General features: G+C 45.8%; 1 protein-coding gene across 3 annotated transcripts in view; it reads right to left on the reverse strand.

The window, feature by feature from the left end:
* Positions 1–2,676: 2,676 nt before the first annotated feature.
* Positions 2,677–25,055, reverse strand: part of FAM222B (family with sequence similarity 222 member B) — a 73,256-nt gene continuing 50,877 nt past the window's right edge. For 2 of the 3 annotated variants that reach the window (XM_081220327.1, XM_081220328.1), the window contains exons 2-3: positions 14,315–14,436; positions 2,677–6,607 (exon numbers count right to left, since the gene is read on the reverse strand). In XM_081220327.1, coding sequence (XP_081076453.1) covers positions 4,998–6,607; positions 14,315–14,396 — 1,692 coding nt within the window. In that variant the 5' untranslated portion in view covers positions 14,397–14,436 and the 3' untranslated portion in view covers positions 2,677–4,997. The remainder of the gene's footprint in view (positions 6,608–14,314; positions 14,437–25,055) is intronic. The other variant, XM_081220329.1, reaches the window with a different exon arrangement.

Consider the following 25,055-nt stretch of genomic DNA (forward strand, 5'->3'; position numbering starts at 1 on the left):
TTACCTTGGTTCCAGCCTGACTCATCTGGGTTGCTCAGGGCCCAATTGTGAAGTCAAGGGACCAGTCAGGGACTGCAACTGCTCTGGCCCCAGGATCCAGCTGCCCTGCTGCATCGCCCTCTGGTGGAAGACAGAGGGACTGCACTAGGCTTTGTGTGGCGGACAGTTGCCTGCTGCTGCCCTCTAGTGGTTAGAGGAGGGAGGTGCAGGCTCTGGACGTTTTATAAGGTTTAGAGTCTCTGATCGATACCCCACCAAGGAATAGTGCCTGTGCTCTAGGCAGGTCTTTCGTGGTCTAATGATAATAGCTACCATTTATTGAGTACTTTTGATGTGGCAGGCACTGGTAAGCACTTTATATGCATTATTTAATACAACAGTCAAGTGAAATAGCTTTTAATAAAAGGACCTATCTTAGTGGGCTGTGGTGAAGACAATGCATGTTCCCAGTAAAAATAGTCGGTCCTTTGTATCTGTGGGTTCCACATCCTCGAATTCAATCAACAGTGAATTGGAAATATTTGGGGAAAGTTCCAGAAAGTTACAAAAAGCAAAAGTTTTTGGCCACTCATGGGCAAATCTACATAGTATTACATTGTATTAGGTATTATAAATAATCTAGAGTTTAAAGTATACCAGAGGATGTGTATAGGTTACTTGCAAATCCTATGCTATTTTATATCAGGGACTTGGTGAGTTTCTGTATCCGCTGGCGATTCTTAAACCAATTCCCGGTGGATACTGAGGGGTGTCTGTGAGTGCTTTATGAATGTTAGTCTAACTCCAAAGCCCTGCCCACACCCAGGGACTCCTAAGCTGTGCACAGGGGGCTTCAAATTTTCTCATCCATACTTACTTTTCATACAGGCCTCAATGGGTACCTATGATTATCCACATTTGACTGGTGAAATAGGAACAGGAGTGAATTGACTTCAGTGATCTTTCAGCTAGTTCGGGGCAGGGCCTGGATTTTTTTTTTCCCCCGTCACTGGATTGTTTTAAGCTCCAGCAGTCACTAGAAGATTAGCTTCCTTTAATTTTGGCAGTAGATTTGGTTTTGGATCCTTGCTGTGCTTGCTTTTTTGACAAGTTACTTAGCTACATGGGGCATCCTTACTCTCACTGGTAAAATTATAGTAATCCTGCTAGATTCGTAAAGATTAACTCATCAGCATAAAGTGCCTTACTCTTGTTTGGCCCTGAGAAGGGGCCCAGTGTATGGGAAGTATTGTTTAGTATGGAGAAGGTTCAAGGAAGGGCTGTAGCCTGTCTTTTCTACTTTCCCAGAGACTCAGGTGAAAAGAGCCCTTATCAGAAGGTGATAGGAAAGGCCTGAGCCTGAGACAGCCAGCCCGGGGAACTAACCAACTTAAGCCTTCAAAAGGTCAAATTCACTGATCTGGGGAGAGATGAAGCCCTGGCTGCCTTGCTGAGAAAGTAAAGATGGCTCTTTCATCTAAACTGTCGTGGTACTGTGACGTCCGGAAGCTGGTAGAGAAGACCATGGGCTCTAGCAGGGGAAATGCCTTCACCTAAGCACGGGCTTCACACAGCAACAGGTAGAACCACTCTTCTGCAGAAGCCTTCCAAGAGAAGCCAGAACCCCTGGGTCAAGCTTGGGCTCCCTCTGCTGGCAGCACTGTACCACTGCACCATTCCAGGCGCTAGGTTCACAAAGGCGGCTGCTGCCGCCTTCAGTTGCCTGCAGTGGATATTGCGATTGACCACATACCCAGGCCTAGCCCTCATTCAGTGCCTTTGCAGGCAGTCATAATTGCTTGTGGAACTCAGGCCGGACTTTGCCTCAGAGCGTGAGCTGGGCTCAACTCAGCCATCTGCTCTGTCTAGCCCTGTGACCCTAGGCTGACTGCAGGTCTCATTTGACACAGGCAGGAGAGGGCTTTCCTTCACAGGGATGGGGTGAGGAGTAAAGGAGGCAAAGCACCTTCACAGAAGGGCACCCCACAGAAAAGGGCATGCTCAGGAGAGTGCTTTCAACTCGAGCCACCTAACCATCTGATTCCACCCTCACTGAGTCCCACAACCTGTGGGATCCTTCCTTCCCTCCATCACATCTTAGCCCAGACCCAAATGCAGCAGAAAGTGGAGAGGGAGGAGGGGACGTAAATAGCTCTTGGATTTTTTTTCCCCTGCAGACAGAAGAAAGTTCTCCCATCAGTACTCAACCCTGAAGATTCAAACCACCAAGAGGGCCACTTCTCATGCTACAGATCACACCACCTATTACTTCCACCTGCCAGAGGTCCTCAGCTTCCAAACTGTTCGAGGTGGGAGAAGGTTGTGGGGTGGGGGGAAGCGTCGTTTAGTCTTAAGCTGGCTTATTAGCAAACCAGGTCCCCGTTTTTCAGTGACGGATAGTCCTTGGAGTGAAAGTGGCATTACATTGAACTGGACCTCCAGTGAGGGGCAGCGAACCATACTTAACCAAATCCCACCAAGCCCCCTGCAGCCCTGCCTAGGGAGAGGGCCAGTTACCCAGGTGCCCTCCAGGGGCTGACTGAACACACCTGGTCTGGGATAATGGAGTGGGAGGGCTTCTGACAGGAACAAATACTATAGGGGTCCCCTTAAAATGAGAAATTACTTCCCTTAATAAGACATATTAAAAACCGTTAAGAAAGATCATCTCAAACACTGACAGCATTAAACGAATAGGACAAGATCAAAGGTGAGTTTTTTCTTTTTACTGGTTTATAATAATCTTAAAAACCCCATCACACCCATAAACCACCACAGGTGAGAAGATGAGGGAGATGGAGAATGACTGCTACAGTATGTGGGCGGCGTGGGGATCCGGGTATTTTCTAGGGGCAGTGTGGAATGGAGGCAGGGGGTGTGGATAGGAGGCCCTGGCTTGGACCCTTATTGCTGGTTGGGGGTTGGCTGGCAGAGGGGGAGAGGGGCTCAGGGTGAACTAGGAAACATCTCACACCAAAGGCGAGGGTAGCTGGGGGGACAGGGGGGTCACAGTACATTTTCCATGCAGACTAGGGGTGGGAGTGAGAGCTTCAGAGGCTTGCACCCCTACACAGGAAGAGATGGGTTTGAGGTTTGATTTTAAGTCCCCAAGTTGGTGTCTGGTCCAATTTCCTAAAATGGCAGCTCACCTTTCGGGGAGAGGCATTGGAAAAAATTACAGCAAAAATATCTGGTTTGGAGATCAAGCAAGGGATAAGGGGAGACAATGGTGTTCATTCAGAGAATTTAACTCAGAGAAGCGAGAACTGGAAGGGGCCCCTGGGTGAGATGGTGGCCAACACACAGGGAGAAGGCATCGCACCAGAAGCTGCAGGTGCTCCTGGGGGCTCAGGACAGGGAGGTGCCAGTGTTCACAGACGGCAGGAAAAAACCATTGGGAACAATGAGTTAGGACTTCATGTTGCTATCATTTGGCATAACACAATCAGGCATTTTTTTCCTTTTTTTTCTCTTTTTAAATATAAGGCAACTTGCCAACACACAATTTTAAAAACTGGTCTTCAGTCACATTTACTTCAGATCACTAGAGAATTTCTGGCTAAAGAACAGTGGATAGTATAGTAAACAAAACCCCAAATCTTAAATAAGAACATCAGCTCACATTCCCCAGAGACAAGAGGAAAGGGTGGGGCTTATTTGGTTTAAAAAAAAAAAAAAAAGCCCAACTATGCATCTTTAACAGAAGGGTGCAAAACATTACAACAAAACATAATCTAAGTTTAAAGTTACAGAAAAGTTTTAAATTTCTAGCCAACTAATTGTCACCTGGGAATGAGACCTGGAGCATGGAGTGGGTGAAGAAAGGGCGAGGGGCAGAAGGGGCTGTTTCCAAGGGAGGCCCCTCTCCAGCTGTCAGAACCATGCTCATTTGGTAAAGGAGAATTCAAAGAGCTTAAGGCTTTGTGTTTTCTTCGTTAAACTGAGGGGCTGCGAAAGGTGATTAGACAGTGAATGCACCTGTGGGGCCGCTCACACACATTGCTACTCAAACCCACACTACATTCATACAGAAACAGGACGTTTAAAACTTACAGCGTAGAGCAATATTCTTAGCCAGTGTAGAGAGAACCAAATGCACTTTTTTTTTTCAGTGTTTTTAATTCCAAACTCCAATGTGATCATCCCATACCTACTACCTAATCCCTCAAGAAAGACTTTTTTGTTTTGTTTTGCGTTTTTTTTTGAGGGGGGGTGGGGGATGAGGGCAGCAGATGACTTAGGAGAGAGCAGCGAGACAGGAAGGTCTTGGGTATGCTGGATGGTCTCGGCATTTCTCTGGGCAGGGAAAGGGAGTCAGGAACCAAGGTATCAATCCAAACACAGGTTTTTTTCCCCTCGGTCTCAAGGCTATGGCCACGTGCGTGCAGGATGCCCCTGAGTGTGGCAAGGACAAGTGCAGTGGCTTTGGGATCAATGCAGACGTAAAACAAAGCCTTGAGGAAAGGAGAAGGGCTGGGAGGAGATGCAGACTGGGTCAGTTTTGATTTGAGGTCTTTGGGTAAACAAGGAATTGGCTTTCAGAGCACTTGGGAGGTCTGGCTTCTTAGTCCCAGAGAGACAGACAGGGAGAGACCTAGCTTAGGTGGCTGGGCACCGACAGCTACCTGACCTAAGGGGCCCTTCCCTTAGCCCACGCCTCAGTCCAAAGAGAAACAGTGAGAGGTGCAGGAACAGACAAAAGGGGGCTGGTGGGAAATGGCCAGGGGCGGGTGGGGGGAAAAACTGCACTGATAGGCAGGCATTGGAGAGAAAAGCCTGAAGTTGGGATGAGGTCCCAACATAAACCCAAAAGTTGCTGGGGCTGGTAGAGGGGAAGATGAGAGCAAAGAGGATCCCCCTCTGTCCTCAATTAGATCCCACTAAACTCCCTTTCTTAGACATCTAAGAATGATCACGTTGGAGCACTGAAACTTTGAAACTATCCAATTACTCAAAAGTAAGACTAAACCTAGGAGGGTGACGTATGATGTGTAGCTTGTGGAGGGCACCAGGGCTACCTATCTATACCCAGGGTGCTGAATATGAAGATTTCGACTATCTGTGGGATCAGGGGCTCGGCTGCCAGGGGCTCGGTGGGCCTTGCTCAGCATGGCCAGGCTCTGGTCTCGGAAGCAGGCCTGCGGGAAATCCCCGCTTAGGTAATCCACTGTCTGCACCAGGCTGTTCTGGCTTGCCACCGGACCGCCCCCGGTCCCTGCCCGGTAGTGGGCCCCAGCCGCCGCCGCCGCACAGTCGAGGGGTGCGCCTGCAGGCTGCCCACTGTGGAACGGCATGGCGAGGTCCTGAGACCCCGAGCTGTCGCTATTGGGAGTGGGCAGGATGTTGTTCCACAGGGGCTGGAAGTAGTGACCATTAGGGTAGGCCAGTGGGGCTGCCAGGCCGTTGACTGGTGGGGACGGGGTTGGCTTCTCCAGGGGTGGCTTCAGATGGAAGGCCTGCGCCATGCAGAGTTCCTGCGGGTAGGCGGGGGCCTTGCCCACGAAGCCAGGCCCCGCCAACTCGCGTCCTGCCGCGTGCTTGCCTGTCAGGCCAGGGGCCTGCGTCCCGCCGGCCTCACTGCACATCTGCTGTAGGTGGGCCAGCTGGTGCTGGTTCCAGGCGACTGGCTTGAGGTCGCTAGGGTAGCCAGTGGGGGCTCGAGAGATGCCCGAGGGCAGGTTGACAGGGCCTGCAGCGGGCAATGCGGCTGCGGCCGTGTGGGTGTGCTCCATGGGATTGACCACACATGAAGGCATTGGTGTGGGGACGCCGTGGGTCGACACCCGAGTGCTTGCATTGATGAGCAGACTGCGGCTAATGGGGCTGGGGTTGGCGATCTGGCCCTCACACACTGAGGTAGTGCTGATGCCTGCCCTCGTCTGGCAAAACTGGCTGATCTGGTGCACGATGCTGCTCAGGTCCGGGGGCTGGCTGTGCTGCAGGGTGGCCGCCATGGAAAGGGGGATAGTTGAGGTAGACACGGTCACATTCGGGGGGGCGTCTGAGTCTGGCATCTTCCGGCCTCCATGCAGCAAGGGAGTGGGGAGGTGCTGGAGACCCTGGTGAGACAGGGCCTGAGGGTGGACCAAGCCCTGGGTTGGGGCCATAGGCTGAGGGGGGCCCAGGCCCTGAGGCTGCTGGAGGCTCTGAGGGTGGGACAGCGCCGGGGGTGGCGGGATACCCTGAGGGTGCTGCAGCGTCTGGGGAGGGGCATGGGCCAGGGTCTGTGCGTGCTGCAGGGCCTGCTGGCGGGCCAGAGCCTGGGCCTGGGGGTGGGCTAAAGTGCTGGGTGCCACAGTAGCATAGGGCGCCACTGGGGGGTTCATGATGGCCTCAGGGAGCAACCGGGCTCGGGTGCCGTCAAAGTCCTTGAGTATGCTTTTGGCTGGCACTTTGACAATGGCAAGCAGGCCTGCCTTGGTGGCAGCCTGAGTCGGGTAGGGGCTGTAGCGCTGGGCTGATGTGTCGAGGCCGTTCACAGTACGACGAACGTGTTTCCGCTGGGGAACCTTCACACTGTTGGGGAAGATTTTTATAGTCAGTGGGTTGTTTGCGACCTTCTTAGCATACGCGTCCAATTCGGCTGGGGTAGGATAGTGAGCAGTTCTCATTTTCTGTGTAGTGTCCCCTAGAGAGAGAAGGGGAAGGAGAGCAAAGAAGGAGACGGAGCTCATCAGTGCCAAGCCAACCAGCCCTTCTAGATTTCCCATTTGAGGGCCTGAGGGGCAGGGCGAACTAGGCTGTCATCTCTAGTCTTCCACTGAGACCCAGCCTCAGCCCCCACAAAAACAAGCACTGCTCACATTTAGTGAGTACTTCTAATGGACCAGGTCTTGTGCTGAGTGACAGGCTATCTCAACGAATCTTTGCTACTGCTTTAGGAGGCAGGCGCTATCGTGGTATTCCCACTTTACAAGTGAGGTCACTAAAGATCAGAATAGCAGAGCAACTTGCAAAAGTCTCGTATCTTAGAGAGCCAGAACTTGGCCAATTCTCACATGGAATTCTCTCCAAGTTCCTACCAGCCCATCCTGGCCTGGGGGTTGAAGGTTCTAAGCAGAGCTGTTTGTCAGGGCCACACAGTCCCTGTCCCATGACACCCTGAGGAAGAGGGTACCCAGAACGACTCCTCTACAGTCTGCAGTTGCCAGTGAGGCATCAACTTTCTCTCTGCCTTGGCAGCTGGGGCACCGTGCCGACTGGGAGGGCATCCTGGCGCAGCAGACAGGATGCTTCTTTTTCAGGGGCAGAGGAGGAAGCTGCCAACATCCCTTCCCCATCCCCAAGTCACAAGTTCACTTTTGTTTACAGCTTACTCTAAGCCTGACTGGGTGAAGATCAAAAGGCTTTATTTATTTCCTGTGGGGGTGACAATAATGACAGGGCAGCAGGGAGGGAACTGAGGAGAAAGGATTCAGAGAATCTTTAAGTCCTGAGAGCCAAAAATAGTCTGTATTCTGCCCTTGTGAGCTGTCACTTTCCAAAATGAAAGAGGAAAAACCTGCCTTCTTTGGAGACTGCGGAAACGCCGCTCAATGGGCCGCATTAATGCTAATGGTCTCTTTGTTCCCATCTCCAGTTGCCTCCCGTCAGGGGGCTCCAGCGGATGTCGTGCTTCCATCAAAAAGGAAAAGGTCTGAGAACAAGAGCTCTTTAAGGATGCCAGGCTGCTGGCAAGGGGTCTCTGCTCCCTTCTCCCTCTCTCTGGGGAGGGTCTCCCCTGAGTATACACAGAAGGTGCTTAATAAAGGCTTGCTGAGTAAGTACACAGACTGCCCAGAGCAGGAAAAAAAAGGGGACTGGCTGGGAGCCTTGGCTCAGCTAGCTGGTTCCCTCCCTACTTCCTCCCCTTCTAGGGGGCAGCCAGGGCAGACCAAGGACTGAGCTGGCCAAATGCCTGGCTTGTGGCCTCAGCTGGCTTGGCCCAGAGGAGACCCCATTCAGAGTCATGTCGCTGGGCATCAACTGGAACAGAAGTAGTCTAGTGAGTGTGCTAGCAGGAAAAGGGCACAGCTGCCTGCGTTAGGTGACACTGCTGGTTGGCTGGCAGCAACTGCTTAGAAACTGCTGCTCTTGGAAGCAAGAAAAGAAAGCTCAAGTCCAGAAGAGGCAGAGAGATCCGGACCCATGCTCAACGAGGTAGAACTTAGCAAAAAGGGTACAGAAAGGAAAAGGTTTGTGCTTTCGAACACAGGCACAACGCCTTGAACTTAGTAGGCACTCCCACATATTTAAGGCTCTGCTTTATTTACTGAGTACAGAATAGTTGCTCCATTCATAAACGAAATGTTTGTAAGATGGCTGATTTGAAGGACTGATTTAGAAGGATGAATGTGACAGTGACAACTGAAGGCTGGAAGCAGAGGGAGGCAGAGAGGCCTGGAAGTCTCCCACCCACTAGGTAGCACTAGCTGGCAAGGAGGTCAAAGCCTGGAGAACAGAGTTCTGCGGCTTCTTATAAGCCACTGACCCTTAATAGGCTTCAGACTCTACAAAGTGGGGCCGTTTTCTGACCAGTTTTACATTCTCCTGGACAAGAAGACAGCAAAAAAGTCTGGGATCACTGACAGATCTTCCTAAACTCAAGGCACCAGAATTCCATTAGAAGCTGCCCTGGTCAGCCACTGTACTCTTGTGTGACTGATCAAAAACGTGACATTCCTAGCTCAGTGTCTTCCTTACCCAGAGCAAACGTGTAGTAAGTGCCTGGTAAGTGTACTTGTCTGACTGAACAACTGGGACTCGGCTGAATAATGGGAGTCTGAAGCTGCTGGGTTTCAGTTCGGACAGGAAAGGAAGGTCCGCTCCTCCATGTTGGAAGAGCTTTCCTCCATGCTGATGGGCTTCTCTCTCTGAAGGTCAGGGAAGAGAGACTGGTACAGCGGCTTGCTGAATAATAGAGCTCCTTTGCTCCAAGTCAACATCAACTCCAAGGCTGGTTTTTTCTAGCAGAGGCAGAGGTACTGATGGCTTGGCCTCAGTCAGAAGTATGGAGTGGGACACCACACCGATTAGTTCTCTCTGTCCTGCGTCCACTGATGCTGACAGTGGTGATGAGGTGAGGTGAGGGGCGGGAAGGGTGGACACAGGCTACAGTATGTTAAGGAAGAATCTCAAGGATGAGATGAGCATACTGGACAAGAAAGAGGCCACATTCTGGGAGTCCAACACCACCCACCTCATGTACCAGATTTCAGCCCAACCCTGAAAAAAGAGCCAAGTTTTCCTCAGTACTTTATCTCAGTCCCCACAGAGGCACCCTGAAGACTTTCTTTCTTCTGCATCATCTTCCTCTAAATGCACAGCTAACACAGATACTACAACTTTGTAAGCAACTTATTTAAATATCTGGTACCAATGGTGTCATTAATTGAGACATAAGGCAGTGTAGAGAACAGAGACTCTGTGGTTAGAAAAAAAGAGATCCAGATTCGAGCACTGGCTTTATTATCTGACTACTCAGTCTCTCTCTGTCACTCCTCATTTATAAACAGGGATGATACCTGCTGTCCCACCTCACAGAATTACTAAGCTCAAGAGATCCAATGAATGGGAAATGCTCTGTGAACAGGAACTATGACTGTCAATAGTTATTATTCAAGGATAGCAGGTTTGGCTGAGTCTGCCCACAGACGGGACAAAGTAACCTGACCACGGAAGCCCTAACTGCAGTACCTCCTGGACTTGAGTCTGAGCATTACATGTAGTAGAGAAAGCGCTGTTGTCTATTCCAGGAACTGGGGGGATCTCCCTGAATCCAGGCTTCCCTGCAAGGACCTCCCTGTTTATCCTTCTGTTTTGTAGATCAAAAGACATGGGTGGCTTATTGCAGCAGGAACCTCTAACCTGTGGAGAGACACAGGCAGTGTGTGTCAAATACAGGCTTTGGAGTCTGACCCAAGTGTGAGTTCTAGCCCAGTCACTGAATAGTAACGTGACATTGACAAACACTCTCATCCTGAAAAGAAAGATAAGAGAGTCTCCCATATGGAATTACTGGGGAATGAATGAGAACATACATACAAATATTCAAGATAGTGCCTGGCATATGGTAAGCACTCAACAAATGTTAGCTAATGTTTCTGATATTTCTCTGTAGTTTATCCAGTCACTGGGCCAATTCACCATTTCCAGGTCTTTCCACTAGGGGGCAGGTAAGCATACAGAGAAGTAGTAAAAAATTAATTGCGATACTTGCCCTAGGCCCCAAAACTCTACAATGAAAGAGGTCTAAAAGATGATCTGGGGCTTCCCTGGTGGCGCAGTGGTTGAGAGTCCGCCTGCCGATGCAGGGGACACGGGTTCGTGCCCCGGTCTGGGAAGATCCCACATGCCGCAGAGCGGCTAGGCCCGTGAGCCATGGCCGCTGAGCCTGCGCGTCCGGAGCCTGTGCTCCGCAAGGGGAGAGGCCACAACAGTGAGAGGCCCGCCTACCGCAAAAAAAAAAAAAAAAAAAAAAGATGATCTGACGACCAGGGATCTTTGGTCATTTCAACCACTCTACCCAGAAATATTTACCAGGCCACCCTATCTACATACCTGACTGTGAGCTGGAAAAACAGGAGCAGAGGCTTGGGGTTAATGAAGAAAAAAATGTTCAAAAACACATTTTCTGGGGAATTGGGAGAAGATGGGTCAGGAGAAAATAGACTTCGCAAGTACAGAGTTCCAAAATGGCTGAGGTCTCTCAAAGCAAGTGACATTATGGAATAACAATCGAGAAAAGTTCTAGGAGGGCATCCACCTAACCACAACTGTGGTCTTCTACCAAGTGCAGGACCCACCCAGAGGCAAGATGTCCTTTAATCCAGCCTGAACTATGGCAAATTATACTTCTAGGTTGGAAAATGCATCACATCCTCCTATACATGTAGAAGAGGAAGGGGAGAAGAGAAAATGTTGGCATTTGAAGGGAACAATCCTGTAATTCTGTACATAAGGCAGCTCAAGCCTGAGGAAAAGTGATTAGCCAGGTGACTGACAGTGCTGGGCCAAGAAGCCACGTATGCCCTCTCCTGACCCCAGACCCATCTCCCCTGCCTTGAGCTGACTCTTAAAATATAAAGTATATTAAGCTACACACTCTTGCACTGTTGGTGGGAATGTAAATTGATTCAGCCACTATGGAGAACAGTATGGAGGTTCCTTAAAAAACTAAGAATAGAACTACCATAGGACCCAGCAATCCCACTACTGGGCATATACCCTGAGAAAACCATAATTCAAAAAGAGTCATGTACCACAATGTTCATTGCAGCACTATTTACAATAGCCAGGACACGGAAGCAACCTAAATGTCCATCAACAGGTGAATGGATAAAGAAGATGTGGCACATATATACAATGGAATATTACTCAGCCAGAAAAAGAAATGAAACTGAGTTATTTGTAGTAAGGTGGATGGACCTAGAGTCTGTCATACAGAGTAGTAAGTCAGAAAGAGAAAAACAAGTACCGTATGCTAACACACATATATGGAATCTTAAAAAAAAAAAAAAAAAGGTTCTGATGAACCTAGGGGCAGGACAGGAATAAAGATGTAAACATAGAGAATGGACTTGAGGATATGGGGAGGGGGAAGGGTAAGCTGGGACAAAGTGAGAGAGTGGCATGGACATATATACACTACCAAATGTAAAATAGATAGCTAGTGGGAAGCAACTGCATAGCACAGGGAGATCAGCTCGGTGCTTTGTGACCACCTAGAGGGGTGGGATAGGGAGGGTGGGAGGGAGACGCAAGAGGGAGGGGATATGGGGATATATGTATTTGTATAGCTGATTCACCTTGTTATACAGCAGAAACTAACACACCACTGTAAAGCAATTATACCCCAATAAAGATGTTAACAATTTTTAAAAAAACGTATATTAAGCTATAAATATCAGTACCCCATCCCCTCACCAGATCCGAGTTCTGTGTTTTGAGCAACTTTTAAGACCCTCCCTAGGATGGGGGCAGGGAAAGGCTGAATAGCAGTTACAAAACTGGTTTTAAGGTCTCTACAGCTGATAGGCCTGGGCTCTGAGCAGCTCCTAGGCTGCTGGTTTCCAAAGGAGACAGCTTATAAGACAGCTTATCTCACCTTAATGGTAAATGCTTAATGCGAAGAGCTAAGTCACAACACAGGATTTTCTTCTTTTTTAAATTTTTGGCCGCACTGTGTGGCCTGCAGGATCTTAGTTCCCCAACCAGGGATCGAACCCACGCCCCCTGCAGTTGGAAGCACAGATGGCCAGGAAAGTCCCAGGATTTTTTTTTCTTACACATTTTGGGAGAGGAAAGAAGAAAGTAAGTGGGCTTAAAAACACCACTGGGTTTTCTCCTCTGCAAAAGTTTAGGTGTTAAGGAGAGCAACAAGAGAGTCAAAGGGATTCAAATTCACTGTCCCCTAAACGGACAGGGAAGCCTGAAACCAGGGGAAAAGGATACCTCAATTCTTGAATAGAGATTTGGGACAGTGGTTGGCAGAGGCTACTTGGGGACTGCTTTGGGGAGAAGGGCGTGAAGGTCCAAAGTCAGCAACTAAGATAAAGCTGCCAATTTACCTTTCTTCCCAAATGGTCCAGCCCTTGATAGCGTGTCTCTGGGTGAAGCTGTCAGCGTATGCTAAGGGACCTAGAACAGTGAGCTGCTCTTTGTTACCTTATTGCGTGCTTCTGAGCACATTCCCTCCCCAGTTGTGTGCCTGGAAGTCTGGAAACAGTCACAATGCAGTGAGCATGCAGATTTGGGTGGCCAAGGAGCCCAGACAACTTTCTCACCCAATTATCATTTAGTAAGAAAAGCCGGGGAAGAGCTGGGACAGCAGAGCTGGCCTATTGTGTCAAGCAGCTGCAGAAGGAAGACTGTCACCTTCAGCTTTGTCGTTACGCAAGTTGGATTCACTCGCCAAATTCTAGAACTAGCCAGGCTCTGAGTCTTACTCTCCCTCAAAGAAAGGAAGTCAAGAGGCCAGACCATTTTTAACTTCTGAAGATGATCTCACAGAGCAGGCGGCGGCAAACTACAGCCTGCAAGCCAAAACCCAGCTGCTGTGCTTTTGTAGAAAGTTTTACTGGAGCATAGCCACACTCGTTTGTTTACATACTGTCTGCGGTTGCCTGTGCCCTACGACAGCAGAGGTGAGTACATGTAACAGAGACCATATGGGATGATCCACAAAGCCTAAAATATTTGCTATTTGACAGAAAAATTTTGCCAACATCTCTCATAAAGGATTCAGGTAAGGTGCTGAAGCTCCTTTTCTATTAAAGGGTAAGCCTAGATGCCTCATTGATTTTCCCTTTTTACTCTGAAAGGAAAGTCTATTCCAAATTTAGGGCTATTTTTACACTTGAAGATGCCGTACATGGTAATAAGCCAGGAATAGACTCTTTTCCTTGCACATGATGTAGTACAGGGATAGAAGGTAGGAATCTGGGAAAATACAAAGTATAAAGCCCCAATTCCAGCCAATGTAAGACAGGAATCTAACAGTTCTCCAAAACTCCATCTTATAGCAAGTATATTAACAGGAACACGCCCAGAGAGACTGAGCAAGCTTCCTTCCTATCCATTCTGGAGGCGAAAGCTTCTTTACTTGCTGTGAACTGAGGGCCACATCTCAGAAGGCAGACAGCAAAGCCAAAGGGAACTGTCTATTTCCATGGCAGAGAGTGCTCAGAGAGCTCAAAACAACAGAACAGTGGATACAGTTTGTTTCAGAGATACAGTAAGTAATCTGGACTGTGAGTTTTCATTCAATTCCTCATGGGGGTTCAAATTGAAACACTTCTTTGATATATATATCTTGTAAAACTCCTTATAGCCTTATTGCTTAACAGATAGCTATCAACAACAATTAAAATTAAGATGATACACACTGGGGAATTCTAGTATTTAAGAGGACTTCTCAGGACTTCCCCAGTGGTCCAGTGGTTAAGAATCCGCCTTCCAATGCAGGGGACACAGGTTTGATCCCTGGTTGGGGGAACTAAGATTCCAAATGCCGCAAGGCAACTAAGCCTGCGTGCTCTGGAGCCCGCGCGCTGCAACCACTGAGCCCGCGCGTCGCAACAAAGATCCTGTGTGCTGCAATGAAGACCCGACCCAGCCAAATAAACAGAATAACTAACTAAATTAATTAATTTAAAAAAAAAGAGGATCTCTCTGATCAGAGAAGTGTCTCACATTGTTGACAAGTTTTGCAGCTGCTTTCTTGCTGTCTGTGCTGAAGAATATCTTGGAGGTACCAAAATTCATGGTCAGTGTACCCCAAATGTGCCTCTGGTATAGCTCAAATGTAGGGAAAAAATAAAGGATCACATCCTTCCCTGGGATCCAGATTACTTACATTTCTGAAGTCCAGTGTTCATCTGCGTGTGAGAAAGAAGCTGAAAGGACAGGTCACCTGGCCCTGGTAGACAGGCTAGCATGGCAGACCAGCATCAACACAACATGAGGCAGTCACTCACACTGTAATGACAAAAAAACAAGGTCATGGAACACAAGGCAACTCACTCAAGGAAGATACCAGGGACATCGGATATGAGCAACAGTGGTCCAGGTTTAGACAGATAAACAATTTAATTAGTAGCATGTTGGTTGAAAATATATCTATGTCTTTATCTGTAGCACAATTTGCTCTCAACTATTACTATGGCTCCAATATTTCAGTCAGCACAGATGCTTGGGTGGGGAAAATAAAAACTAGAATATACCTATCCACACAAACAACTGAAGGTCTTTATGTTCACAAGCTGTAGATGCACTCGTTTGGCATTTGCATTTCCTGTAGACTGCCTCTCCGTACTGCTTTTGGATAAGCCCATGTGGCTGCCAGATAAATGGCATCTGGCTTTCATCTGTGCCCCAGCTGAGGCTGAAGCAGAAAGGCTAGGGCACAGTCTAACTGAGGTGAAGGAAAAGATGATTTCTCCCTGAAAACAGAACAACGTTCCTGAAGAGAGCTCGCCCTCATAGGGCCCAGCTCAGTCTACTCTCAGCCTTGGCTGGCAGCTGGGGCAGTCAGACATTTCCAGAGTCAGTACGGTATGTGAGTTGCAAAGGCACCCAAAGTCCAACTTATGACCCCAGTAATCTGAACTTACTTTGTTTTTGTTTTTGGCCACACCCCATGGCTTGCAGGATCTTAGTTCCCTGACCAGGGAGTGAACCTGAGCCCTCAGCAGTGAAAGGGCGGAGTCCTAACTACTGGACCGCCAGGGGATTTCACCTGAACTTACTTTTAAAAAGAGGAAGGAGCAAAGCATCCTAAGAGACAAATTAACTACTATTAAAGCAAACTGTTTGTATGTTTCTAGGGATTCACCTTGTTATTGCCTTTCACACAATTAGACCTCCAGAACCCAAAAAAAGAAAAACATTGCTTTGCTCCCCGGGTAAATCAAGGAGGTGGTAGGCTGCCAGCAGCCCTCTTTGGGCAGGCAATCCTGACACTGTATCAAGATGGCACGGTTTCATCGGTGAAGTCTTCCAACAAGACATATATAGCCAAAGCAAGCAGACACTGAAGTAGCCTTCTGTAGGGAAGGAAGCCTTGTCAACAATTTAACCTCCCTGTGTACCAAGGACCAAGCTTTTTCCCAAACAACTATAATGTACTAAAACACATTAAATTCCTTTCCCATACTGCAAACCCCGGAAATCAAGGTAGCATATTAAGGCTTTAGATCACAACAAAAGAGGAATGGGGGAAAGCTCAAATGTTAAACAAAGACCACAAAACCTCTTTCTTTCCCTTAAAGGGCCCTCTCAAGTATGTGAAACTACCTTGTCACGATGAATATCAGAGAGCTCCAGCTGGAAAGGCCAGGTAGCTGAAAAGATACTTTGTAAAAGGGGCTACTCAAACTGTGTCTAAGATAGCAAGTGCAGAAAGAACTGAAGAGTGAATGCCTCAATGAGAATGGAGCTGCCCCAGAGTTCTGGCACGGATTCAGTCTTTTCAGGTCTCTGGTGGGTGGGATGACAGTATGAACACAGTGTGCCAACTGCAGTGCCTCAAGAAATAAAAAGTCTTCTGTTAGGGTCAAATGACTGAGGTACTGCTCACATCCCTTCCCTTTGAATGCTGATCTCTATTTAATAAACTCTCCCCTATGGTCCTAATATAGCTGAGGGCAAACTCCAAGGAAAGGAAGAGAATTAACAAATACTGGAGCCTAATATTGTGAAATGGACTGTGTGAGGGGCTTTAGTAATGTTTTCTTATTTATTTATTTAGATATGTATGTATGTATGTCTGCCTGCACTGGGTCTTTGTTGCGGCGAGCGGGGGCTACTCTTCGTTGCAGTGTGCGGGCTTCTCATTGCAGTGGCTTCTCTTGTTGTGGAGCACGGGCCCCAGGAGCGCAGGCTTCAGCAGTTGTGGCTTGCGGGCTCTAGAGCGCAGGCTCAGTAGTTGTGGCGTACAGGCTTAGTTGCTCCGCGGCATGTGGAATCTTCCTGGACCAGGGCTCGAATTCGTGTCCCCTATGTTGGCAGGCAGATTCTTTTTTTTTTTTTTTTGCGATACGCGGGCCTCTCACTGTTGTGGCCTCTCCCATTGCGGAGCACAGGCTCCGGACGCGCAGGCTCAGCGGCCATGGCTCACGGGCCCAGCCGCTCCGCGGCATGTGGGATCTTCCCAGACTGGGGCACGAACCCGTGTCCCCTGCATCAGCAGGCGGACTCTCAACCACTGCGCCACCAGGGAAGCCCGGCAGGCAGATTCTTAACTACTGCGCCACCAGGGAAGTCCTAGTGATGTTTTCTTAATTAGGTCTCCCAACCTTTCTTGGAAGTAGGCAATAAATTCACTTGTCATCTCATCATCTCTAGCCTGTATTACTACAGCAGCCTTCTAAATGGTCTCTCTGTTCCACCCTTGCCCCATCACCCAATCTATTCTCCACATAGCAGCCAAACTAATTTATTTTTTTAATTGGAAATCATATCAGCTCAAAAATCTCCAATGACTTGCCATCTCACTTAGAATACAAAATCCTAACACGGCCCACGAGGCCTTCCATGCTCTGTCACATGATCATTACCTCTCCAACCTCATCCTCTAACCTCCCCTGCCCCTCTTGCTGACTCTACGAGCCAGCACACCCCCACCTCCAGGCTTTGTAATTCATCTGGAAAGCGGAGATACTGTGACGATGGGGGTACAAAAAACACATTCATTGAGCTCTCTTGCAGACACACTCTCTCCCTGTACTTTCTGGAAGGAACCAATCTATGAATGATCACTGTAATCTCTGATATACCTAGTAAATCTTGATGCCTTGCAACCAAGAAGAGACGAGTGGAGGTTGTGGATCCTAAGAGTTGACTGTAACATACTGCCCTTCAAGCCACAACTCTGGATTTCAAGAGGCAGAACAAGAGAGAATTAAGTCAGCTAAACTGTGGCAAAAGGCATTAATGGATTTACTGACAGCAAACAAAGGAACAAAAATAAGAGGTGACTTCTGTAAAGACTCCAGAAAGTCAGTTTTTAGTTTGTGCAGGAAGAAGTAAATGAATAAGAAAGACACCAGAGCTTGGGACCCTCTATGATTATGTTCCCAACCAGAATCACCCAGCAAGTCTAGACTACTCTTCAGCTCTTACTGGCATTAACTGGGCTGCTAAGAGTACAGCTCTTAGTTAGTGCACCTTTCTTTAAGAGTTCTGCCATCCTTAATTTTCAAGCCCCCTGAGCAGTTTCACTGAAGTCAAGAATCAGATTCTGCCAAGGCAGGGAAGGCAGAGAATGTGGCAAGGTCACAAAGGGTATGATGAAACAGGAAGGAAGCAACTTCCTTCCACAACCCATTCTAGAAAGCAGGGATGCACAGTATAAAGCACTCCTCTGGAGGCTTGACAGCTGAGCACAAGCCTTTTATTTAAAAACTTCAAACCATCCACACATTTTGATTACCATCTGGCTTTTTCTTAAACGCTAAATTCCAATACAATTTACAGCTGATATTTCCAGAAGCACAATTAGACCCAGAAATCAACATGAGCTCTACCTTCTCTGAAAGGGCCTCAAAATTCAAGTCCAGACGACTGAACAGAATCAAGTAGTAACCTGGTGCTCAGACCAAATGAGCTGCAGACGCCACAGAGAAAGAAAAAAGATCTCCTTGGCAGAGCCTCTCTGGGAGCTCTCAGACAGCTTTCCCACCACCAGCTGGTCTGCTGCCTAAGCAGGGGGACGATGGTATTGCCATGAGCACAGAACTAAGGTGTCCAGACTCTGCTGGGGCATTTGCACAAGTGCTATAGCTTCTCCCAGACTACCTCTAATTAAAGAACAAAAAAACCCCTGGCCCCACTGAGAAAACTCAAAAGGACTTTCATCCATGCCCCCCACCTCCCCCGCCCCACTGAGACTGACAGAGGTTTTATTAAAAGAGTTGTGATGTTACACTCTCTGCTTTCCTGGGTGGCATCTGATAAAGGACCATCTCTGCCTTAGGACAGGTTTGTGCCGGTAGGAAAACCTTCGCTGTCTGTACTGTTTGTCCCTGTCTATGCTTACGGCCACTGAAGGGTATAAAAGGAGGAAAAGGAAGACTCCTCTGCATATTTTTCTTTAGTGAGAAAAGGAAGGGAGAGAAAATAAAATGCTAGCAAAGGCATTTTCACTTGGGGGCTGGGGGTGAAGTGATCTAGAGTAATCACTTCCCAGCATAGTCTCCCACTCACACCCTAGTGCCTTCCAGTACCCTTCTTTGCCAAGTCTCTCTCCTGCTTTCCTTTTCCTTCCCTGCCTTCAACCCCACCTTCAAAAAGAACCCCCCCGACCGCCACAAAAAAAAGGTTGACTAGTCCAATTTCTGATTCATGCTGTGGTTCAAAATTTTAAACCTACCATTTATGGACTTTAATTAAAAAATGAAATTGAGAGCAGTGCCATCTCTGAAATACCAAGTAAAAAAAAGAAAATGTTATGCCCCATGTTATTTGACTCCACTTTATAAAATACACCCAACAGTGAAAATCCTAAGCACATCATTTTAAGAGAATATGATTAACACTGAGAAACTGCATTAATTAAGAGTCATCACTGTCTCTGATTAATAAGCCTTCTCATCCATGAGGTAAAAGGCTTATCTAAAATGACTACTTTTCAATAGTGGGGGTAGAAGTTCTATCCTACTCTTCCCCATTCTTACTCCTGGGGTCCAAGAAATTAGGTTAAAGCCTAAGGGAAATACTGCTCTGGGGAAAATAAACAGGGTAGAGGATGGCAAAAATTACATGTTTATCAAATCAGACTCTGCAGAATCTCAGTCATCTTATGGTCTGTGTCAATGAAATAATCTATTCAACCGGTAATTTTTGTCAGTCCAGGTAACTGTGAACTTCCAACTACCTTGTACTTCACTATTTACTCAATCTAAATAACATTCAGTCATTGCTCAAAGGCATCTTTCTTCTCTATCTTTAACTCAATAGGGGACTTAAAGTCACTTGTAATTGTAACCTCACAACTCTGGGCTGGGAAAAAGAGCAGGAGAGAAAGATGGATGTTCACTCTGGACTAACTTTGTTGAAAGCCCAGAACTATCCCTGCTGCAAACCATCTCCACATAGCTGAAAACAGAGGCTCAAGGGGTTTGGAAACATTATTTCTTTTTTAAAATTTATTTATTATTTTTAAATTATTTATTTATTTATGGCTGCGTTGGGTCTTCATTGCTGCGCACAGGCTTTTCTCTAGTTGTGGTGAGCGGGGGCTACTCTTCGTTGCAGTGGCTTCTCATTGCAGTGGTTTCTTTTGTTGCAGAGCACGGACTCTAGGCGCGCAGGCTTCAGTAGTTGTGGCTCGCGGGCTGTAGAGCACAGGCTCAGTAGTTGTGGCACACGGGCTTAGTTGCTCTGCGGCATGTGGGATCTTCCCGGACCAGGGCTTGAACCCGTGTCCCCTGCGTTGGCAGGCGGATTCTCAACCACTGCACCACCAGGGAAGCCCTGGAAACATTATTTCTAACTACCCTTTAGACCCATCACAACAGGTCCTGTTCCGATGCTGTTTCCCACCCCACCCTGGTCCCTAAAGGTGCTTTCTCTGCCAGTGCTTTCTTTAGCATGAATACTCTTTCCTAGATCCTCTTACTATTTATTTCATCTATGACGCAGTGCTTTCTCCTGAATTTGTTATTCAGGTCCTAGGAAAGTATTTGCCCGGACATTCTAACCTTTCAACTCGAGTGTGAGCTTCCAAAGACTGTCTTTTATTTATCCTTCCAAGTAACAGGGTCAGGAATGAGATTATTCATGTAACAGATGTTTAATAAATATTACTGGCTCACATTCCAGAAGAATAGCAATATACTTTAATCCCACGCTCTGGAATTTATCTGAATTTAGGGCCTTGAAACACATGGATAATACAAGTGCCAAAAAGTGTCCGTGCCCGTGTGTGCACAGGTGCCTTTACTGAGAGCGAGAGAGTGCAGAGGAGACAAAAACTGCCTAGGTACTTAAAAAAAAAAAAAGGCCCAGGTACTACTTTTGCATTGTATTGAAAAGTATCCTTTGGGACTTCCCTGGTAGTCCAGCGATTAAGACTCCATGCTTCCACTGAAGGGGGGCCAAGTTCGATCCCTGGTCTGGGAATTAAGATCCCAGATGCCGTGCGGCAAGGCCAAAAAGTAAAAAAAAGAAAGAAAGAAAGAAAAGTATCCTTTGGTTTCTGTACTTTCATCCCCATTAGGTAGAAATCAGTGTTCCTAAAAATGTGAAATGCAGGTTGTGTTCACTGCAAGCCACTAAATCAGAATTTGCAGTTTTTCATGATCGTATGTAATAGCCTTCAGTTTCCTATCAGGGCTGTATCACTATAACTTAAGCTGAACAATTTTAGAAAGGTAGACTGACCTTTGTATTTAACCACATTCATAACCACAAGCAGAGCTCTCAAGCTGGGTAGAATTTTACTCATAAGTACCTGGGACTGTGCCCAGCAAGACAATAAGAATAACAAGAAACCAGAAGAAACCGCTTCCTTGAGATAATACACAAATATTGGATTTTTACCTTTTACAATTTCCTGTAGAAACTTGTATCACATCAGAAAGTTTCTGATTATTACGCAGATTAAATATAATTTAACAAATAACCTATAATTATGTGGCAGTTTTTATCTTCAAAGCCCACATCGCACATGAGTCCATGAAAAGCTGCCAGAGAAGCACGGATCTCACACCCAGATGGGGAAACTGAGGCATCAGAGCTAAATCATTAAAAAAAAAAAAAGGGTATCTGTAGGAAAGATATCAAAGTTGGGTGCAATTTTAAGACTCAGGGTATCTAAAAAGTCCTTTAATAGGCCTTGACTGAGCCCAAAACAAGTCAGATCATAGATAGGTATTCATTCTGGTTAAAATGAAAAAGGCAGTTCCTCAGTATAGCTTCTGTAATTTTATAGATCAAAGACACAACATGGAAAAAGAATTTGAAGAATTTAGCAGGCTGTTAAAAAACTTTGGCAAGCATGTGTTTAAAGAACATCTAAACGAGTTGCTTACTCACGCCCTTTCTCCTCCCCTCACCTGCACAGAGGCCGCATTCTCTAGTGACTCCCTTGCCTCAGAATCACCTCGCCAGAGTAGGCCCCCTAACTCAGTCTAGAGTCTGGCTTTCAAGTTTGAAGGGTGACAGAAATTTAAGAGACTTAAGGTCATTTAGAAAGCCTGCTTCATTTTTTTTTTTACATGTGTTTTACTGAAGTTGATTTACAACGTTGTGTTAATTTCTGCTGTACAGCAAAGTGATTCAGTTATACATATATATACATTCTCTTTCATATTCTTTTCAGTAGAAACTTGTTGTGTATCCAGTCTATATTTAATAATAGTTTGCATCTGCTAATCCCAAACTCCTAGTCCATCCCTCCCCCACACCCCACCTTGGCAACCACAAGTCTGTTCTCTCTGTCTGTGAGTCTGTTTCTGTTTCATAGGTAAGTTCATTTGTGTCATATTTTAGATTCCACATATAAGTGATATCATATGGTATCTGTCTTTCTTTCTTTTCTTTTTTTTTGGCCAAGCTGCATGGCTTGCAGGATCTCAGTTCCCCAACTAGGGATCAAACCCGGGCCACGGCAGTGAAAGCCCAGAATCCTAACCACTAGGCCACTAGGGAACTCCCCTTGTCTTTCTCTTTCTGACTTACTTCACTTAGCATGATAATCTCTAGGTTCATCCATGTTGCTGCAAATGGCATTATTTCACTCTTTTTTATAAACCCGCTCCATTCTGAATACGTAACTATAAGACATTATTATTATTTTTTTTTTTACTAAATAAATTTATTTATTTATTTTTAAATTTTTGGCTGCATCAGGTCTTCATTGCTGTGCACAGGCTTTCTCTAGTTGTGGTGAGTGAGGGTTTCTCATTGCAGTGGCTTCTCTTGTTTCGGAGCACGGCTCTAGGCGCGCGGGCTTCAGCAGTTGCGGCACGCGGGCTCAGTAGTTGTGGCTTGTGGGCTCTAGAGTGCAGGCTCAGTAGTTGTGGCGCATGGGCTTAGTTGCTCCGCGGCATGTGGATCTTCCCAGACCAGGGCTCGAATCTGTGTCCCCTGCATTGGCAGGCAGATTCTTAACCACTGCACCACCAGAGAAGTCCCTACAAGGTATTATTCTAAAACAAATCTAGATGAGAGTGTTTGGATCTGTGCGTGTTTCTGTTTCCTCACCCCGGTGCCAAGGTGTCTTCCTTTTCTGGGTCTAAAGTGCCTCATCCAAAGTTCACTGCTGGGTTTAGAAATTTCAAGAGACATTTATAAACCCACATTTTTGCTATGTAATGAGTAACACTGATTTATACTGCCTAAGAGAGTAGTTTGTCAAAACTGCAGAGAATGGTTTTAATGAAATTTTGAAGAAGTGTTGAAGAGTTATGAATGGAAGCAGTGAAAGGAGACAGGATCCACAGCAACATCTGTATGCATGTGCGTGGACTGAAGACACAACTCCCACCAAAGTCGTTGGAGAAATATAAGCAAGTACTAAACATATAAATAAATGGTGCAACTATCTAATATTTAAAGAAATGTAAATTAAATAGAATGACATTTTATTTTTTGATTAAAAATTGACAAACATGTTTGAAAAAAAATCTAGAACACACTGAGTCAAGGATACAGTGAAGAGTCACTAAAGTGAGTTGTTAAATTGACACATTCTTTCTAGAAATAAATATGAAGTTTTAAAAATATTCATACTCTTGATATGGTAACTACACTTCTAAAGTCTAACTTAAGGAAATAATCAGAAATGTAAACAAAGATTTCCATACAACTCTCTTCACTGTAGTATGGTTCGTAATTGTGCAAAAACTCCAACAATCTAAATGTCCAAAAGTAAGGAAATCGTTATATAAATTATGGGCTATTCATCTAATAAAATTAGTATGAGCCTCCCAAATTAAAAGTATATATTGTTAAAAAATATCTAAGGACAAAAAAATGCTTATAAGATAAATGCTGGGTTAAAAAAGTATATATATATATATATATATATATATATATATATATATATATATATGGTGTAATAATTTTGTAAAATTTATTATATATACATAAAAATTATGAAGTCATTTGTATTTGACCATTAAATGCATTACAGCACTTTGTGGGGATAAATTCTCATTCCTGGACTATCTAGTTCAGGATAACATTCTACTAAGCTTTCATTTCTTGAATATAAAACGAACAGAGCCAAGGAAGTAACTTAGGAAAAAACTGGGTGGCAAGGGCAGTCATTTTCTCATAAGTTTTCAAAAGGGGAAAATTCACATATAGATAAGTGTCAAGTGCAGCTCAAATCCCCTGAAGAAATCTGTTAACAGGAGGCACAACATCAAAGTGGTTAAGAGACAAGACTGAGTTTGACTCTTGGCTCTGCTGCTTACCAGCTATGTGACCTTGGGAAAGAAACAACTTCATCTGTAAAATGGACCTAGTTCATGGGATTGTTGTAAGAATTATATGAGTTTAATATACTCAAGTGCTTAGGACACCGGTGCCTGAACATTATTCAAATGTTGGCTCTTATCACTTTCTTAATCTATCAAAATCCAGGTCACTTTTTATTTTGCCAACACAACTAAACCACCACCTTACATTTTATAGTTCTTTATACTCTGAAACACGTTTGCATACACTATTTCACTTGAAATTTAAAACAACCTTTTAATCTATATGGAATAAGTATCATTCCCTTTCCATAGATTAGCAGGTTTAGAAAGATTAGGTAACTTGTCTAGTGATATGTAGCTGGGATAGTGGACCTCATATAGAGTCTCTGTCATAACTCCTAGACTTGTGGCTCATTCCATTAGACAAGTATTTTCTAATCTGTAGGCTGTGACCAGCCTTTAAAAAAAAAAAAATCACTAAGTAACAGTAAGAATGCTTATTGTTTCATGACTCTATTCCAGCTATTTAAATTATGTGTGTATTTATTGGGATGCAGTCTTTATTGTGGGCACAGATGAAGATGTTCGAAAAACACTGCACTATACCACGGCTGCCTCTCAAGTCAATATTTATTAAGTACCTATCGTAGCCCTCTTCCTACACTATTATATACAACAAAAACATACAATTCTAAGCCATGGTTTTGTTTTTTAAGTGTAATTATCGACTTTCCTATGGAACTACCTGTCCCATAGCAGCACTTCGCTCTGTAACTCTATTATACTATTATACTCTGTAACCCTTCGGCAAGCCTAACACTTTGGAATCAGCTTTTAGTGAAAATTCCTTTTTAAAAAAAGGGGCAGAGCAGCAACTATAACCAAGGTAAAACTGCATTGGGAAAGTGACTACATAAAGGCAAAGAAACGCTTTAGGTTCGAGTGGTCAGACTTTCTTCCCCAGGGGAAAGCTCTATCATTCACACTGAGGAAAACTGTATCAGAGAATACTACAAGTAATGATCAAACACAGTTATCTCTCATTCTCAATCCTCGTACAGAAAACTCTTCCCTTCCTATTCTCATGCTCTTTCCTGAATGTGAGAAGTAAACCTTGACTAACTCTGAACATACTCTCAACTCATACCTTTTCTAAGTCAGTTTCCA

This window comes from Mesoplodon bidens, assembly GCF_964165515.1.
Source record: "Mesoplodon bidens genome assembly, chromosome: 19".
Lineage (NCBI taxonomy): Eukaryota > Metazoa > Chordata > Mammalia > Artiodactyla > Ziphiidae > Mesoplodon > Mesoplodon bidens.